Consider the following 20,325-nt stretch of genomic DNA (forward strand, 5'->3'; position numbering starts at 1 on the left):
AGAAAAATTTCCCCAATTTGTAAAGAGCATCAGATGCTCAGTGAGCACTAAGTCAACTATAGCACTGCCTCAGATGTTATTCTGATTTTATCAGCGACATAAAGTGTTTTTATGTCATAATTGGCATGTATATACTATATTTGTGTGATATTTTAACATTATTTTCTGTGTGTATGTGCACTGAGTAAGCCCACTAGTTCTCATTTTTAATGCATATTCAGAAAACGTAATACTTTGGATTTGGATATATCTTAAGCCCTAACCTTAATGAGCAACTTATATTTGGGTTTCTTAAAACCATCTTCAGTGAGAGAAAAAGAGTAAATGTATCAATCAATCACACATTCGTGTGGTCTTGCCAATCTTCCAATGATAAAGGGATTCTTTTTTCTTTTTAAGATTTTATTTATTTATTGACAGAGATCACAAGTAGGCAGAGAGGCAGACAGAGAGAGAGGAAGGGAACCAGGCTCCCTGCCGATCAGAGAGCCCTAAGGACCCTGGAATCATGACCTGAGCTGAAGGCGGAGACTTTAACCCACTAAGCCACCCAGGCGTCCCAAGGGACTATATTCTTGATGCCTTTATTTCACTGTTTCCACTCGAGCCCTCCCTATCCAGCAATGCTATGTACTCCCTTTTCCAATACCACTAACTGGGTTAGATCTAAGTTGTTTATTCTCAAATAACAGAAAGTCACTTGGCAGAATCTGTAGCTAATATTCTGTTGGAAAAATAAATAAAAAACACCATCCTCAGTTAAATTAGTATTTTAAAATTTATCTCCCAGGAACTAAACTGTCAAAGCAGACAGGTTTTGTTGTTTTACTCAAAGAAGAAGATAGCTCTTAGGCTGGTCTTTTGATAATGGTGCAAGAATTTCAAGGCCTGAGAATCAGAGGCTGCTCTCTCTTTAGTTTTGGGAAGAGGAGTCTTCCAGGTGGTCTGCCACTACTTCATCTGTCCTGCAGGTGGCGCAGATGAGGCTACCCTTCTCTGCCTTTCAATCCCAAAGGCCGGCTCTGACTTCCTCATTCAGTTTGCATCTCAATCTCATCACCCCCGCCTCTCCTCCTCCTATCGCTGCCACTACCTTAAAGCCCTTCCTTATAGGAATACCAACTCACGAAACTTGAAGGGCCCTCCTTGACCTTCACATAAACTCTCCTGCTCTGGTCCCATTCCTTTAGACTTTGACATGTGAATAGATCCAGTAAGTGAACATATATCCATTCATGATGTTTGCATGTGCTACGTTTCCCAGATAACTTTTGTGTTTTAGGCCAGAGTAGGGAAGGGAAAGAGTAATGAATTTCCCTTATGTGCCAGGCACCGAGACACGGAAACTTACACACCCTGTTTAACTTCATCAAACATCTCTGTGAGACAGGGACTCGCTTCTTCCTTCCTGCCACTCTCCCTCCTACAAACACTTTCTGAGAAATTACCTGTATCAGATGCTGGACACTACCTCTCAAGAAAGCAATGAGTACCCAGGCCTCAGACAAACAGCAGTAAATTGAATGAGCATGCTTCAACCTACTTGAACCTACAGAAAAAAACAAAACAAACAAACAAAAAAGTTTACCGTGGCGTTTCCCATCGCTGGTTCTGGGCCACAGAAGAGTCTATTTTCTGGGGAGGAACTGGGCAGCACGGGACCCATGGCAGACAGAATTCAGAAGGAGTCTGGGTGACTTGCCAAGGTCACAGAGCTGGTAGTAGGGGGTGGGGATTTGAGCCCAGGTTCAAGTGGGGCTAGGAAGAGAGAGGCTTAAAGCACGCTGGAGTTCTAACGGTCCTTGCTTATCCCCTAAACTGCTAAATCTCACAGAATCACACATGTGACTAAGCTGGTCTGCCAGCTGTTGAAAATGAGGCTTCCTGGGTGTCTACTGAGTGGATGGTCTCTTGGATACTGCTTTGGCTGAAAAGTTCAGAAAGCTACAGATAACCCAGGAGTGGCCGTCATTTTTCCTCTCTGTTTCTCTTACATGGAAGCCCTACATAACTTATGAGGAGTACAGCATGAGTGTTTTGGGGATGCATACAGAAATGATCTGTGATCGTAAGCTGACACCTACATACACACCCCACTCACATATTCGCAGGGCCTGTTCTGTCCTCGCATCTGGGGAGAGGCAGTCAGGGCGCACAACACACACTGCTGACCCGAAGGTTTATGTTCCCATGCGGCCTGGCAGATGAAGCTCTAGGAGAGCGGGGAAAGTGCATTTCATTTGGTTTCTGCCTCTGCAATCTCTTACTTAACTCGGTCGGGCAGCATCATTCACATAGGCTAATGCTTTGATATAGACAACACCAAGAATGCAATTTCACTCCGAATTTGATGCTACAAACTTTAGAATCCCATATGCAGTCAAGTGAGTCTCCTACTGAGGTCCCTGTGGCCCAGTAATTCATTAAACATACAGAGAAAGAGAGCAGAGAGGGAGGGACAGAAGCGTCTGTTGACCATCGTACCGGGCAGCCATAAGTTCCTCCTTCTTGGAGCTCACAGGCTGGAAAATAAAGTCTTCCCAGCTGGGTAACCTTGAAGACTTGCTTTCACTCTTCTGTATCTCACTTTCCTTGTCTGTACAATGGACTCAACACAGCACCTATCTCATCAGGTGGGTGAGAGGATTGGAATGGAAAAACCATGCAAAAAGTTCAGAATTATCAGTGTTCAATGAGAGTTAGCTGTTAGCAGGATTGATAGGGAAGCCCAGGGTGCTAGAAAGGACATCCATCCTACATGCGGGGGTGGGGGAAGGAATCTTGAAAGAATTGTTATCCCATGTGAGTCCTGTGAGGTTGCTAAGAGGGAGCCAGGCAAAGAGAGGCAAGGGAAGAGAGAGTTCAAGTGTTGGCAATATCATATGCAAAATTCCAAGGCTGAATTCATCGTATTATGTACAAGGAAGATGAACAAGGTCTTCAAACAAACCCAAATAACCAGTATGCCAGTTATCCACTGCCCTATCTGTTGTTATGACCAGTAACAAGAACTGCTCAGCTCCTGCCACGATGCCTACTGAAGGCACATTTAGACTTTGGCCAGTGCTAAATAAGTAATTTTCAGGGAAAAGGAGTGGCATTTCATCTTTGACCCTATGCCAGTCCAAAACCTTACAGGGCAGTGAAGAAATAGTCAAATAAAGATTGCTAGCAAAATGTGACCAGGAAATATAAAGAGGACAGAATAGCGGGCAACAATTTTTCATCATTTTCCCTGAATATAGTTCTTTTTATTTATCTATTTTTTCACCTTGTCAGCTCCTCTTAGTCTCTTTCTTTCCCCTTTTCTTTTATCTATTATTTAAGCTCTAACCCCATGATTTATTTATTCAATGAGTGAGTCAAGGGATGCTTTATCTAACTGCCCCATACCAAATGAAAATGCATCGCGCAGTTGGATTTCTTCCACAGAATTCAATTCCCTCCAACATTACTTCCAGAGTGATTGATTGAAGAACTGTATCCAAATTCATAAAACTGAGAAAATAAGAGTTTCAAGTGTCCCACTGTTTTTTTTTTTTTTAAATTTATTTGTCATAGAGAGAGAAGCGAGAGCAAGCACAGGCAGACAGAGTGGCAGGCAGAGGCAGAGGGAGAAGCAGGCTCCCTGCCAAGCAAGGAGCCCGATGTGCGACTCGATCCCAGGATGCTGGGATCATGACCTGAGCCGAAGGTAGCCGCTTAACCAACTGAGCCACCCAGTCAAGTGTCCCACTGTTATGCAGAAATAATCACAACTCAATTCTTACACAGAGCCTGGGAAACAAATTCTTCCACAAACAGAAAAAAATGACTCTTCTAAGGGCCAGGAACAGGCAACAAGGCATGCATATCATATTATAAGAGTCCCTCTTCAGATAGTTTCTTTTGATTTGTAAAGGTTTGGTCATTTCTAAAGCAGCCAGGCTGTCCCTTACTCTGGCATGGAGTAGTTCTCCCTTTTTGAGAGGTAACATCCAACTTAGACTCTAAAAGTCCAAAGTCCATAGCCAAGCTATAGAGGTGAGAAGAGGGGAAGCCACCACGGGGATACCTCATGACAAGGCCAGAACTGGGGTGTCACGCCCCACTGTCTCACTCATAAAGGATAATCTCATTTTCTTCCTCTCCCCTCTTTCACCTTCTACCGAGAAGCTGTCACAAACCTCACTGCTTCTAGCCTTCCAACCTGCACGTAGGATGGCCCTGGGTTACCAGAGCCTGTGGCCAGGGTCCCTGCCTTCTCACTCTCCCCCTACTATCTTCAGCAGTGTATTCCAGAATCTTGTGGGGAGTTTCTTGAAGATATGGATCCTGTTTGGATAGATTTGCGGTGGAGTCTTAGAATCCTTATTTTTAATGGCTGTCGCGATTGGCCAGGCTTGGTAAACACTGCTTTCAGAGCTAGTGTAGCTAGTCAATATCCTCCATCACACTGCACCACCCCCTGTCCTAACCTCTTCTCACACCCCACTCTACTATCAGTGGGCCACTCAGACCTCCAGGCCTGTCTCAAGCTCTTCTTCCTACTCAACCGTCTTTACTGATTGATCGCTGCTCATTAGTCAAGAGTTAGCTAAATCCTGGCTTCCTTGACGGGCCCACCTCTTCTCTGTGAGGGGCTCTCCTCCAGCTCTCGTCACACCCTGTGCATGCCCAGCTAATTACTAATATATTAATTATAGTAATTACTAATTACTAATATATATTACTAAATATTTCATCTAATATAGTAAATATTTCAGGCTTTGAGGGCCATTTGGTTTCTGTTGTGACTACTCAATTCTGCTACGGTAGTGGAAAAGCAGCAACTGACTGTAAATGAATGCGTGTTAAAACTTCATTTACAAAAAAAAAAAAAAAAGGGAAGGGCTGCATTAGGTTCAAGGGCCATAATTTGCTGACTTCTGCTCTAGGGTCTGACAGAATCAGTTTTTATCTGGGTTCCATGTTTAACTGCATTATCTTGGATCAGTTAGTTAACCTCTCTAAGTCTTCATGTCTTCATCTATAAAATATATATAATGGAGTCATTTCATATGACAGGAGGTAATGCTAAGTACAGTGCCTGGCGTTTGGTAAACACATGGTAATATCTGCTTACTGTTATAATTGTGAGTTTACTTGTCTATCCTCCCAAGTAGACTTCAAGCTCTTTGAGGTTAGAGCCTGCTTTTCACATCTAAAGCTCCACCTGTCCACCCTTATCTCTTTTTCTCTGCCTTTAGTAGAATTCCCAGGGCATTCGTTGGGCACACAGCTGCCCAGCCAGGCACTCCTCCCCAGCCTCTGCTGTCGCCTGGTGTGGCCATGCGACTGGGTTCTTCACCGTGAAGTGTCTGAGAGAGTAATGTGTGCCACCTCTAAGTCAGATTCTCCCAGGGAATGTGCGTGTCCTCACTTGGTCCTTTTTCTTTCCTACAGGTGAGAGGTGGCAAAAGCAGGAGCAGCCCCCCCTTAGACCCAGGGGTAGAAGCTGCATGTTGAGGGTGAGCTGGTCATCTTGCCAGCCCTAGACTGCTTCTCTTCGGATTATTATATGAAAGGAAAGCATATTTCCATGTTCAGTCACTAGATTTTCGGATTCTTTGTTATAGCAGCTAAGCCTATACCCTGCTGGATTAATAACTAGTCTTTTGAGAAAGGCTCTACCCTTCTCCTTGCTCTACTTGCTGGCTCACAACTATGTCACCAACAAGAGAACATGACCTTTCGCTCCTTATTGATCTATTTTCCTATGGGCTCTTTCACAATCAGTCTTTAAATTCTTGGCTCAGCCCTCCTGTCCTTAATCTGCCTGAAATTTTTGGACCTTGTGTTTCAGAATGTTCCCCTTGATTTTCCTCTAGAAGTTATGGTTTTGCTCACACCTCTCACCAATCTGCCAGCCATGGCCTTAAGTAGAAAAATCCCCAGGAAATCATTCAAAAGCCCGGCACTGGGGAAGGGCTGGGCTGGCCTATCTCTATTCTTATTACTCGAAGGACTGGCATGGAAGAAATTAGCTAAATGAACTAATGAATGAATGGGGTGTAGCAATCAATTCCAACCAGCCCAAATTATTTCTAAATGCCAGAAATTTCCTCTTTCTACATCCCCACTGGTTCAAGATCCTAAATGTTTTTCCTGTGATGAGTTAGTTCCCTGAGACCCATTTCATGGTTGAGGAACTTGAGGGAGAGCGAAGCAACGTGGTAAATATAATTAACTAGAGGGCAAGAGATTGCCTCGAGTCTTAGCAGCACACCGGCTGGCACAGGTGTTTATGGCCTCATGCTGCCTGTCTCTGACGAAATCTCCATCTCGTGTGCTGGGAGAGCAGGCATGTGGGCTGGCTAATTATAAATGCCTTTCAGAAGTATGGAGCTTAAAATAATTTCCTCTTGTAGTTTTTCATAACAACGAGCGTTTGTCTTTTTAATTCTTGCAGAAACTGCTGAGGGCTAAGATCACTGACGTTTTTGGAAGAATGAGCCCCCGAGAACACCATACTTTGCTGGCAGGTAAGAGCCCCAGATGCTCACCTTGAGCAGGGAGAAAAGGGCATCACATTGATCAGGCCTCAAGGCAACAGCCCGTCTGGCCTGTGCCCATGAACAGGGAATGAGAATCGAAGAACATTCTGTCTCTTGTGGCCTGAGAGCTGCTGGAGAGGATTCACCAAGATGAACACAGTTCTCTTTTTCTGACAGAATAAGTGAGAAGTACCATGGATTGAGGCTTCTCTTCTCACCAGTTAGCATCCTTAATCTGCCAGCCTGCAAGATGTCTGAGGAGCAGAAAATGTAATCTTGTCCAGTTTTATGGAACTCTGGCCTTTCCTCAGCTGGAAAAACAATAATCAAGTATTCTAACCCTTAAGTCTTTCTGGAGTCGACACGAAGTTAGTGGAGGTAGGATTTTCATATTTTACGTGCGCCATGAAAATCAGCCTTTATGCTTTATGGAAGCCTCATGCTCACTGTTAAATCCAGCAGGGCAAGTTAGGGAAGGTCAGGGTGTGAGCTCTGATAATACTGGACTGTCTGCGGGCTAATAAAGGGCAGCCAAACTTGACCTGGACACTCATCTCAAAGAAAGGAATGAAGCGCATGTGGGCTTGAAGACTGGAGCCGCCGGGCTCTCGGGTGCATATGCATTTTCTGCAGCCAGATTAAGGATTCATTTTGTCCTTGACACAGTACGAAATTCAATCTGCGCCTACTTACCCTACAGACAACAGCCTGCCGGGGGTCGTGCCGAGATTTTATAATAGTACAGGCAACAGCCTTCGCTAGCAAAATAAACATTTGGAAAATTGTATTTCAGAATCTCGTCTCCCTCCTCACTCCCCCAGCCCCAGCCCGTCATGCAATTCTGGTTCAGCGAAATGCAGCATTTAATATTTTGGAAATAATTTTCGAGCAGATGGGAAAGAGGCAGGAGGGCAGCCTCTACTGCTGCCCTTGATGATCTCTCTGCCTCCCTTTCTTTCTCAACAAAACATCTCAAGCAGTGATTGTTTTTCCTTTGAAAGGAAAAAAAAAAAGCACGAAAGTGTTTTCAAATTTGCTCGCTGCTTTGCTTTGCAATCTTTCTAAGCTGAGATCTTTCCTGTGGCATGGGAAGCTCATTCTGCATCTGATGACTACGGGTATCTTGGAGAGAAGTGAGGCTTGTTTAGGGAGGGAGCGGGCGAAAGCCTCTTTCTGCCGCCCCCCGCCCAGTGGAATGAAGCTCCTTGTTTCTGTGGAGCCAGTAGGGTGATTCTTCACACTCTCTTTATTGAACTACAAATATCTTTCCAGATGAACACACTCCTAATCTAATTAGCTGTAAACAGGCCTCTCGGGTGCCACACTGCTTAACGAGGGGATGGCAAGAAGGGGAGAGAAGAAGAGGCTGTGGCAGGAAAGATACCCCAGGCCGTGGAGTCTGTTTCAAAGGCGCAGTCGGGAGGGGGCGATGTATTTGCCGCAGCGTTTTCTGCTTTATAGGGAGATAGAGGCCAAGAAATGTTGAGTAGTCTCATAAATGGCAGAATGGCCTATGATGAAACAATGATTCACTGATCTTCTTTAGCACTCCCTGCACTTTCCAGACGATATGATGTATGACTTGGCACAGCAAATGCGAGCACCAGACACGCTGGGGCCGTCCTGACGGGTCTTTGTTGACCATACCTACTCCCACTGGCAGACCCCAGGGGAGGCCACCACAGCTTGGGGGTTACTACGGTTCCTGCATGAAACCAGAGTTTGTGGAGGGATTGCCAGGTGGGGTCACGGGACGGTGGATATTCTCTGGTGTCAAAGCAAAATAGCAAAATTCTGTAGCAAAAATGCTACAGAATCCAAATTCAGAACCCCTGTCACCCAAAGCCCTCAGAGAAAGACCCAGAGGCTTCATTTTTAAAGGTGATTCCTGTTTGTTTGCCCTCTTCTGGTCATTTTGGGAAGGCTTCCTCAAAGGTAGTTCATAAGGGAATCTGGGATCTGACATTGGGTGAAGAGCAGCCTTTACGGAACTCTAGAGATGAGACAGGTCCCAGTGTAGAAGGACATAAAAGGATGAGGCTCTAATTGGCTAAAACCATGCAGGCAGCCAACCAGGCCTCCCATTCCACTGATGGCCTCTGGTCTCTAAGCCCATGTCTAGTCTCTGTTCTGCAGAATGGGCTTGGACTCTGCAAACTACACTTCCCAGGCTCTTCTGCATCCCCCAGCCAATGGGAGGCACAGGTGGGAGAGGGGCATATGAGAGAGGAACTATTTTGTGGTTTCCAGCTGAGGTCAGCAACCTCCGGCAGCCTTCAGCCTCCAACCTCCCGCTTCCTTTTCTACTTCCCGCTCATCTCCACATCCCAAGGTGGTCCCAGTAGCGGCTGGTCTGTGTGCCCCTGGCAGTCAATACAGGATCTGCCAAGGTTCAAGCATCAGCCACACCCCTTGCTCTAGCTTCTGATAAACCCCCATCTTCCTTTTTGTTCACTAGCCTAGCGTCAGCAATGATTAATTTCTTCAGAAACTCCCTCTTAGTTCTAATACCGATGTAATCAGTTGCTTGTATTAAATCCAACATTGTGTAGCCAATCTCCTGTATTAAATCCCCTTGTTGGAATGCTTTTATTCTCCTGATTGGGCCCTGCTAACTGCTGACTCTGACTAGAAACCCAGACTAAAAGGGGTTCCACCTGCTGAATTAGCCAAAAGGTTGGAGGTTCTCTTCCTTTGTGGTGACATTACTAAAAGGCTCTCAAATAGTAGAACCCAGGGGCAGAGTGAGCATTCTCATGGACACTCTCTTGGGGAACCTCACATATCCCACTGTGCTCTGGGAATCTTGGGTTGAGAGGTTAGTCCACCATGTACTGATGGTTTCCCATTTTGCCCTAAGACATTCTATCTTAGAGTACCTCTTTTTTGGCATTTCTAGATGTAAATAATTTTGGAAACCGCACTGTGGTACTCCACAACCACATCTTTCTTTTGTAAATCCTCCAAGTTTAGACACTAGAGGCAGCAGGAAAACTCTGTGACAGTGGTTCTCAAAATATGGTCTGGGGAACCCTGGGAATCTTTGGGACTCTCACAGAGAGTTTATGAGATCACTATTTTCCTCATACTTCTACGACTTGATTTGCCTTTTTCATTTGCCTTCTTATTTCACCCATGAGGGTACAATGTAGTTTTCAAGAGGCTACATGAATGCATATGAAAACAGATTGAAGAGGGAAGCAGGTATGGGGATCTGGCTGTCTTTAGCCAGATATCAAAGAGAGTCACAACAATGGAAAAGAAAACTACCCTTCCAGCTTGTTTTTTGTTTGTTTTGGAAAATAACATTATAGGTCATAAAAATGTTACTTATATTGATTGTTTCTTATTGTTATTGCCAAATGAATTAATGAATAATTCACAGCGGAGGCTTCCGACCACAGGTGGTGCTGGGTGGAGGGAGAAGAGGTATAATCAGATGTGATTCTTCTGGCTGGGCTGATGTCCAAAGCTGGCTCTCTCTAATGGGGGCTCTGAGAGGCCCTGCTGGGAACACGTGACTAACCTTGCAGGTGCAGTCAGTGCATTCTCTTCAGCCTCTCTAGTCTTTTAGTATTCGTGCTCCAGTCCCTGGTCAACTGGTTTACCCTCCATGGTGCAGTCATCTCCAGGCAATCTTCTCCAGGATTTGTAATGATTCATGCTGGCTCTCCCTTCCTGGGGTCCATGTCCTTGCCCCCAGGACACACATTCGTTCTTTCCTCAGTCACCACTCTTACATTATTCATGAGAGTGTTGGACACCAGCCCCTTTGACCCCAGTCTCCGGAGACAGCTACCCAGGTCCGCTAGTGGTCGCCTACTCTGAGGGGGAAGCATGTCCACCCTTTCCCTGAGGGGAAAGCTGAGCCCCACTGCCATGCTGACACCAGCCATGCCCTGCCTCAACTCTTAGACCTTTGAGGTGGGTCTTCTGCTACAGGTAGCAGAAATGATTGTTCACTCCCTTCTGGTGCATGTCCTGCTGAAGTCCTTCTGATTTTTGAATGCGGAAGGTGGGAATTGTTAGCTCACATTGTCTTGGGGCCTCAGTTGAAATTCAGGTAGAAATAAATAGTCCATTTTAAAACATCCTCTTGTAAAATCTTCCCAAATTTCTGATGAGATAGCTATCATTACTTATATATATTTTAGGTGAAGAAATTAAGCTCAGGGAGGATTAGTATGTGGCTAAGCTAGGATTTGAACCCAGGTCTGCTTAAAAGTCCAAGATTATTTTATAGAGAGATGATTTAGGGGCTGGAAACTCCTCTGGGCAAGGCTCTTGGCTCAAGGTGTCGGTTTCCAACATGGCTGTCATGCTATCAGTTGGGTGGCCATACATCCCAGTTTGTCTGGGCCAGTCTAATTAATGCCTATTATCCTCATAAAATTACCAGTGGTGATCCCCCTTCCCTCAGGTTTGGACAACGAACTGTAAGTTCACTATAACTACTGGGAGTTAGGGGTATGATGCAGAAGAGCCAGAGGCATCCGAAGTTTCTTAGGGGGACAGACTCTTCCAGTAGAGTCTCCAAAAGCTGGTTTGACCCTGCAGGGAAGACCTGCATAAGGGGGTGCAGTCGATACAGCAGACTCTTCTGATGTGTGGATGCCCTCACGGCCCCAGGGTAAGCCGGTCAGGTGGGACATCTCCCTCCGGGAGGCTGATCTCTCCAGGAATTGGCTGTAAAGTCCACAGGGTGGGAAGTGTATGGGAAAAATACATGTCCACTGTGCATTCTAGATAACTGCTGAGTTTGCCCATTTCTTTTCTTCCTCACCATACTCTTCCAGGTTAGGGCACTTTCACTAGAAAGAACCTAGCTGGTCTACTTTCCTGTCTCCCCTCACCCCTCACCAGTCCAATCCAACTTGCCACTGGAATCAGGGTGATATTTCTAAAATTCAAATATGACTGCTGCTCTTTCTCAGTTTAAAACCCCTTGGCAGCTTCCTACTGCCTTCAGGATAAACTCTGAATTCCTTAATGTGGCCTCAAGGACCCCTGAGATCTGTCTCCTATGCACCTTTCCAGACTCTTCTCATACCTTCTCCACTTCATATTCTATTATCATCAATGCAGCCACACTAGACTTCTTCTCAGAATGCTGAACCCTCTTACTTCTGTGAGCCTTTGTGTGCTCTTTCTGCTCCTGGGACCCTCCTTCCTGTGAGGACCAGACTGCCCGAACTTCTTCTTTCCTTGAGTTCGGGGCATGCGTATGCATTGCAGCAGCTATGGAGTCTGGTCTTCATTTGCCCATAAGACCTGAAGCCTTCTGAAGGCCTGGTTCTTTCCATGCCCTTTACTTCTGTGTCATTTGCTTCTATCACAGGGCTTGGTATACAGTTGGTCCCAGGTTAGTACTTGGCAATATTTTGTTTACTTGCCACAAGTATTAAAGCCAAACAATCAGAACATGAGACATCAGAGCTCAACATATGCCATGGATGTCTGCCAGGCATTGTAGTTATATATATATGCTGACTCCCTGGCAAATGAAGAGATTCTATAGATAATATGTTTGAAAAATTAGTTTTTTTTTTTTTAAGGGAGTATGATCCACAGTAGTCCAGAAATGAATCAGCTTAATATCCAGTCGTGGCCAGATGGTTTAGTAGATTATGGCTTGTATACTGAAAAAGATGCTAGAGAAGACTGACAAATATAATGAATACAAAGACTAAGTAGCAATGTGGAAAAATGATTATAATTAGTGCTAATTGAAAAAAAGGAGAATGGCCAATTGCATACTTGCTACTCTTATAACTACATAATGTGTGTGTGTGTGTGTGTGTGTGTGTGTGTGTGTGTATGAACACTAGGAGTCGAGTTCTGGGAAAGAATGGAAAAATAATGAGAAAAGGTCAAGATGGTGGGGTTTTTTTTCTTAACTCTCAAAATTGGTTCTAGTACTGACTTCCTATCTTCTTTTTTCCCACAATAAGAAGAATATTAAGAGAATATTTTAAAACTAATCTGATACTCCCAAATGTTAAAATGATTCTCCCCGGGTGGTAGGATTAAAGAGAATGTTAATGATTTCTTAATAATTTCTGTATTGCTTATTTTTCTCGATTGAATATTTAACATTTATAATTAGATAAAAACAATAATGCAAATATTTACTTTCTTCCCTCTCTCACTTTGAGCAGATATACTTGCTTCCCCACTGATCGTGGGCATGGTCGTGTGACTTGCTTGGGCCAATGTACTGATTGTGGACATGATGTAGCAAATGTATTTGTGTGGGGCCTTTGTCCTCTTGCACTTCCACAATTACCATGAAAAGAATACTTTCTGGATAGACTGCCCAACCAAGAGAAAGGAGAGATACATGGTACAGACTTAGACCCAACCTTTAGCTTGGAACCAAGACCAACAGGGTTTAGCTGACCCTAGACAACCCACAGATGTGTGAGTGAGAAGAAATGGGGACTGTTTTAAGTCCCTAAGACGTGGGGTAGTTTGTACAGCATTATTTTGATAATAACTTGGTGATATACCTTCTTTTCAATGCTAACTTTCTAAGCAAAATGTTTCTCTATTATCCTTGTCTCATCTTCCATCTTATAAATGGCACAACACAGAAGTGGCCCCGGCTTGGAGTGGCTGGATTGATCTGTAGCTTGGAGATGTATATTAACCCCTTTGAGAACACTAGAACATCAAAGGCTTGAAATAGGTGACAGAATGCTGCTAAATCGGTGGTGTTGTCCCTACCACCAACAGCATTACTAATATGTTGGTGAGATTCATGAACCCAATTACCATTACGCCCAGTTTGGCTTCCACATCAACTCTACGTTCTTGCCCTTCTTGTGGCTGGCCATTTCTAAGACTATAATTTACTGCCAAAAAATGACAGGGGAGTGGGGTGGGAAACACAGGTTTCCCTGGCTATCTAAACAGGGAGAGTTCTCAAGGTTTGAGTTAGGCCATTCTGCTTTTCTGAAAGACCTACATTAGCATGGTAACGGTTTTTGTTTTTGTTTTTGTTTTAAGTGAACATCTTCTTTAGCTTTCTTTTGGCTGGGAAGAAAGGGGGCTAATGTAGGTCTTCTGTAAAAGCAAAGTGGCATTAAAAAAAAAAAAAAAAACTTTCAGCAACCAGGGGACTCCTGTAACCCAACCCAAACCAACAATGCTGAGCTGCAGTATTTCACTTAATTTGTTGTTGCAAACAGCAGATGAAAAAATGTTAGAATTCAAATCCCAGTTGTCAGGACTCCAGACTACTGGGCTAGCTTCTCAGTGAATCTTTCTCTTCCCTAGAGAATTCGCACACTATAGAGTGAGCTGCTGGCTCTGGTGACAGTTTCTGAGACGCCATTCTCTCCAGGAGAACCCTAAAGGGAGAGGCACCCTTCACCTCAGCCTCCAGAGGCCCAGATGTGGGACAAGAAGGACAAGCACAAGGACATGGACCAGCCTGGTTAGCTGCCACCACTGCACTGCATGAGCTGTGAGTCAATCTACTTTTTGTCTAGTTTGAACCCAATATAGAGTCCAAAGCATTTTCACAGCCCTTAGATCATGAAACACATGGCCTTGCCTGAGATTGTTCCTACCATCATTTACAGAGTTTCTGGGTAAGTGGCTTATTCAAGATGACAATGAAAGGAACTGAATCTTCCACCTGTTAGCTGTGTGACCTTAGGCAGTCTACCTAACCTCTCTGGATATCTGTGTGTACAGTGAAGCTATGTTGTGAAACACCTACCTTGGAGGGTTTTTACAAATACTAAGAAAAACAGTACTTTGGTGTTTTTTAAGCTATTTGCTCAAAACGAAACAAAATGATAGCCCAGGTCTTGGATTGCAATATTTGGTACCTACATAGTACAAATTCACTGAAGAAAAATGAAGAATATGTTACCCAGTGTTCTATAATCCAGACATATCAGTGTTAATGTACTGATCCACAACCTTCCAATTATTTTCTTTGCTTGCACACACAGATGCAATTACATATTCACAAAACTGGTTCATACATTATTACTTCATAACCTATTTTTGCCCCCTAACAAATTATTATTTGTATATTTCTTGCTAAGAAATATGTCTCTGACATGTGTATTAGTGGTTGCGTAACATTTCATTTTATGGGTATATTTTTGCATGTCTAATCCCTGTTTTTTATTTTTAATTTCTAATTTTTGCTCTTATAAGTAACTCTTTGATGAATACTCATATACACAGATTCTTGAGCAAATGACTAATCAGTTTTAGAGGTAAACTTCCAGATGAAGAATTAATGATTAAAACCACCATCATTTTCATGTCACTTTATATATTTTGTCAAATTGCCTTTCAGAGAAGTTCAACCAACTTAAACACTCTTGGTGGTGAAAGAAAATGTCCATTTCACCATATCTTTGCTGAAAATAGGTCTTTTATCACTTCTTAAGCTTTATCTGTTTGAAAGATGATAAATGATATTCTATTATTTTGTGTTTCTTTGATTACAATTAAAGATGAAACTATGTTTATATTTATTAGTTATGTTATTAAAACACTTAAAAATTTATTATTGACATGCAGGAACTGTGTGCTATTAGGGAACTTAAATATCGCCTTATATGTTATAAATATTGTTCTCATTTTTCATTTGTCTTTTAACCTTATGGATTTTTTTTACATTGTTTACATTTGATAATGTTATATACTGAAATCTAGTAATATTTGGAATAGTTGGAATAGTAATCTGGAATACTTCTTAAAATAATCTTTCTCAGGAGGGCATAGGTCTGTTATGTTTTCTGAATCTCTGAAAATGGAGAATAAGTTTCTGGAAGAACAAACAATATCTTGGCAGCCTGAACAATTCTGACATGCAACCCTCAAAATCCTGTCGAGGCTATTCTACTATTTTCTAAAAGTTAGCATTGAGAGGTAAGTCTGATGCTAAAATGTTTTTTTCCTCCTAGTAAGTACCTTGGTGATTTTTGTTGTTGTTGTTGGGCAGAATGATTGCAAGATTTTTCTTTATATTTGGAATTAAAAAAAAAAAAAGGAAGACACGGTTAATAGAGTCTATTTTACACTTGGGCCTGTGCTCACTGCGGGTTTAGTATTGAAGACAAGGATTCCTTCAACTCAGTAATTGAGTTATCTTTTATTGCTTATTTGGTCACCACTTCCTCTCTGCCTGATATGTTCTCTTTTCTGGTTTTCCTATTCAGTCTCCAGAAACCATCCGCATGCCGGTTCTCTGAGTTCCAGAATTTCCCCAGCAGGAGGACTGGTTTGCTAATCTTGTTTTTTTGCATCATCAACTTGCTTGTCAGTGTTGTCACTGGATTTTTACATCAGGTGATTATTGTTCTTTCTCCCTAAAGTAGTCTTTCCTGATGTCTGACTGCTCCTTTTTCATGGGTACAATCTCCTGTTGACCATTATTGAGAACCTGAATTTAATATTGTACAAAATGCCACTCTGTCTCCTACAGCAAGCTTTTTGCCTTTTTTTTTTTTTTAAAGAGCATTCCTCTGTTGAGATCATGAGCATTTTTTTATACATCCAGATGTTTCCCTGCTTGCTCCCCTTTACAAAGGGAAGTCTATGTCTGTTCAGTTTTGGGACTTGGCACAGGTTCAGTTGGAGTGTTTAGATGTATGTTCAATTTCTCTAGTTTGAGAAGAAGGGGTCAAGGAAGAATTTATAATTCTTGTAGTTGGATTTCTCCAGATCGGAGTTTCAGGGTTCTTGGAGAGGGAGAAGGGAACCACGGCTGAGGTGGCCATATGACCAGGGTTTCCCCATTGTGCCTAAGTCTCCTTTCCACCTGGCAGAGGTCCCCCTTCTCTAATGGACAGGACAGTTGCTGTGATGAGCCGGCTGTGACAATGCCCTCACATTTCTTATCACATTGTTTGAAATAAACCAAGCTGGAATGGTTGTGGCTGCGCCTTTTTACAACAGATTTTGCTGAGGAGGGAGATTTGCACCTGTTTGGAGTTGGCATCGCATTTAGAGGGAGCAAGGAGGGACCAAACACAAAGGGTGGCACATCCGGGATAATTACTGCCAAAATTACTTACCAAAGACATCTGTGAAGCTGTGATCCATTCGGGAGAGATGTGAAAATGAGCCCCAGCTGAGTCTCCCAGCAGAATGATTCCCCTGGGCTGTGAACCTGGGAGGCACAATTTATTTGCATTATTTATGCACTCCAGTAGTTTGGAGCTTCTGGATTGGGTGGTCAGAAGGGTAGATACCCTGGTGTGTATCCCGCACAGAGCCTCATAACAGTGATGCACTGCCGCTTTTCAAGCGTTGGGGAGTGAGGGGGATGGCATTTAGGAGTTGACTGAGATTTCTAGGCCACTGAAACTGTTAGGTAAGCTGTACAGATGCAGGTGTGTTTCCTAGCTCAGCATAAAACAAAACTGCTGTGCAACCTCATGAGTGAATGATGGATGAATCAAAGAATCCATACTTTATCTGAACTCAGAAATACACCCTGGGTTTTGGTTTTGGAAATGGCTCTCTTGAATTCTATTGTAATTCACTATAAGCATTAGTGATCTCATGGAGCAATTTGGACTTTTCAAAGTTGTTATGGTCTTTTAAAGCCCTTAATCCATATACACAAAAGCACTGGGTGGACAATTCTGGCTGATTAATGGGAGATGAACATAAAGGTCTCTGCAAAGCCCTATCTGGAGGTTAGGAATCTCTTAATCTGCCTCTGAGGTCCATCTGCATGATTTGTCTACCCATGGGTGATGGATGTACTCTTTTTTTTTCTTTTAAAGATTTTATTTATTTACTTGACAAACAGAGATCACAAATAGGCAGAGAGGCAGGCAGAGAGAAAGAGGAGGAAGCAGGCTCCCTGCTGAGCAGAGAGCCTGATGCAGGGCTCGATCCCAGGACCCTGGGATCATGATCTGAGCCAAGGCCGAGGCTTTAACCCACTGAGCCACCCAGGCACCCCTGGATGTACTCTCCTAAATTCCTTAAGATCCTGAAAGAATCAACGGATCCATCCCAAAGTCAGACAGAGGGATGCCTCTTTCCCCTAGACAATCAGACTAAGTTGATTCAGGGCAAAGACTGTGTGGCATCTGTCCAGGACAACTCAGAGCCAAGCATAGCCCTTGGTGCATAATAGGGATAGGCATTCAGGAAATATCCATCAAGTGGAGGAATGAATGAATGACTGGAATGCTTTTCAATGTTAGGGAAAAGCACTGCCCATATGTAAAAAGTGAGGCTAGCAGAGGGTCTTGCCTGAGACCCTTTGGTTATTACCAGGCACAAATTTTCAGTAGTATGTGGGTGATCATAGGTTTTTCCCAACAATACTGGCAGCTCAGATGTCTGTGGCATTTGGGCATTTAGAACACAGAGCTTTTGCTCAGATTTTTGGGAACTCCCCAATGGCTATAACTTGGAGGTGTCCCTCAAGTAACTCAGATATGAATCTTTAGCCCAGTTGCCTGCCACAGGGATTCTGTCAGCAAACCTAGATATCTGACCTTGTTGTGTATTGAGAAGGACATGGAAATGCCAGCACCTCTATTTGTTTTCATATTTGGGAGAAGCACTAGGTTTCCATTACCTTGTGCTCTCTCCTGTTGCCTTTTCTGCCCTCATCATTCAAGTTTCCAATCGTTTCCAATCTCCACATAAAGGGGGCAGTCAGAAAAATTCAGTTATACTTTTTCTAGGTTCTGCCTCCATTTTCTACAAGTTTTTTCATAGCTTTTTTTCATGAAAATAAATGGACATCGATCAACTTTAAGCTCTAGCACCAGGCACTTCCTCCCTTGGGTGGTCTGTTGGCTTAAGTGTGCCTCCGACTAGAAAAGAGTGTCCCTGTTGTGATAAGCACATTAACTCTACAATACATACCTTCACAGAACTTCTTCTCATATGGAATTCCATCTTTTGGATCAACACCCTTCAAAAGAGAAAGGATGGGATTAGCAGTTTGTTTTTAAATGTATGAGACACATATACTGTGGCTTTCCCTAATGGCTTTAAAAGTACAAAGGCAAGTTAGTGGATAAAACCCATTAAAGTCTCCTGAGCCCTTAATTCAACACAGCAACACTCGGTGTGAGCTGGGCTTTATGGTTGGGGGCAGCAATAAGGAGAGATCCAGAGGGCCAACCATCTGGTCCAGAGGATGCCCCTCTAGCAGTGTCTGAAGGGCTGGCAGTGTCGCCGCGAGGGGGCGCTCTTGGCCCACTAAGTGACCAAGACACAAGGTCAGTGTGTGTCCCTCTGTCTCTGAGCTGGAGCTCTCAGTGTGCTGATGTCTTCACTCCCTAAACATGGATGCTTCCAGAGCCCTGATTCTCAGCAGGGCTGGCTTCCCCCCACCTCTGCCCCGAGGGACATTTGGCAAAGTCTAGACATTTTTGGTGGTGACAACAGGGGGAGGGGGAGTGCCTGGCATCTAGTGGGTGGAGGCCAGGGATGCCGCTGCACAGCCTATAATTTCTAAGGGGCCTGGATTTCCAAGACTCTGGGATTTTGTTGGGATTTCTTCTATTGTTCTAATTAACTATTAGTAATTTGGTATTCTTTTTGTTCAGGAGGATCCTCAGTCATGTATTAGCTCGAGACCCCACAAAACGGAGGTCTGCTGCCGTTGTTGTCCTCAGAGAAGTATTTGGTTGGGCTTCCTCCTTTCTTCCCTCTCTCTTCCTAAAAGCTTCAGATCTGCTGTTCATGCAGAGCTGAAACACCAGCATTAATTTCCACCCTGACTGACTAGCTTTGTGGAATAGAAAGAAAATGGCTGCCTTGACGTGGTGGCGCAGTAAGAGCTTTTCTCCAACAGCTATTTGGGTCGCTGTAAAACTTTGCTAACAGAATTCTTCCTTTAATTTCTCCTGACTCAATGCAGAAAAAAGGGGTTGGATGTGGGTGACTTCAAGGGACTGTGACTGACAGACCCTCAACTCTCATTACATCCCTGCCATCCATCATGTGAGATCTGACTCTACAGCCCTCTTCCAGTTTGCAGAGAAAGCTTGCTTTCATCTGTCATCTTCTTCCATAGGACTGACTAAAGCAAATGGGCTTTTAAGGAGGGCAGAACGTCAGAGGATGGGACTAGGTTTGAATCTGGTTGCTTACCCAAATGCCATTACAGTTTGAATCCTCGTGTATATCCCAGTTGTCTGGCCTAAGAAGAAAACAGCAACATTGGCCTTCAGCATATGCTTCTCGCCCTGTGAATGTCAGCTGAATGAATGAGTGAACCAGTGCTGTATGAAGGGTCAGTGATGGACAACAGGCTTGTCAAGGAGGCGTGCCACGCATGACTGTCAGCGGCACACAGAAACCTCCACTTGGCCTCTGCCAGTATCTCGGTTTGGGATATTTTCTGACCACGGTGGACCAGCTCCAGTGGCCTCCATTCATGGACTGTGCTGCGGGATGGAGCCGATGGCAGAGTGAATGAGTCGGCAGCCCACTTTATTCAGATAGGTGAGGCATCACATGGTACTCTAGACTCCCAAACATCTGGTAAACGGAACACTGTGGCCCCACAGTCAAGAGGAAGGTCACGCATCCACTTTCTGAAGTTCGAGATGTGGCCGGCTGAACATCAGCCCGGGATTGAAAGGCGACACATGGTCCACTCACGGGAGCTCCTGCCTCACTCCTCAGTCCTGCGTATGGACCTTGAGCAGGAGGCTGGACACAGGCCACCCCCCCCCCCCCCCACCGTACCCTGTGGACTCGCATGTTCCTCCTACTAGACCAGAAGCTCCACGAAGGGAGGCCCTACTTCATTTCGTTAACCGCCCGACACCAGGCAGAGCGCTGGGCAACGAGCAGG

The 20,325-nt window shown here is 44.0% G+C and overlaps 1 protein-coding gene across 3 annotated transcripts in view; it reads right to left on the minus strand.

Annotated features, from left to right (window-relative positions):
* The window catches only part of AOAH (acyloxyacyl hydrolase), a 160,316-nt gene that overhangs the window by 70,742 nt on the left and 69,249 nt on the right, over positions 1-20,325 (minus strand). For all 3 annotated transcript variants that reach the window (XM_059171560.1, XM_059171559.1, XM_059171558.1), the window contains 3 exons: positions 19,617-19,665; positions 18,381-18,429; positions 16,562-16,656 (listed from right to left, as the gene is read on the minus strand). In XM_059171560.1, coding sequence (XP_059027543.1) covers positions 16,562-16,656; positions 18,381-18,429; positions 19,617-19,665 — 193 coding nt within the window. The remainder of the gene's footprint in view (positions 1-16,561; positions 16,657-18,380; positions 18,430-19,616; positions 19,666-20,325) is intronic.

Source organism: Mustela lutreola, chromosome 4 (genome assembly GCF_030435805.1).
Source record: "Mustela lutreola isolate mMusLut2 chromosome 4, mMusLut2.pri, whole genome shotgun sequence".
Lineage (NCBI taxonomy): Eukaryota > Metazoa > Chordata > Mammalia > Carnivora > Mustelidae > Mustela > Mustela lutreola.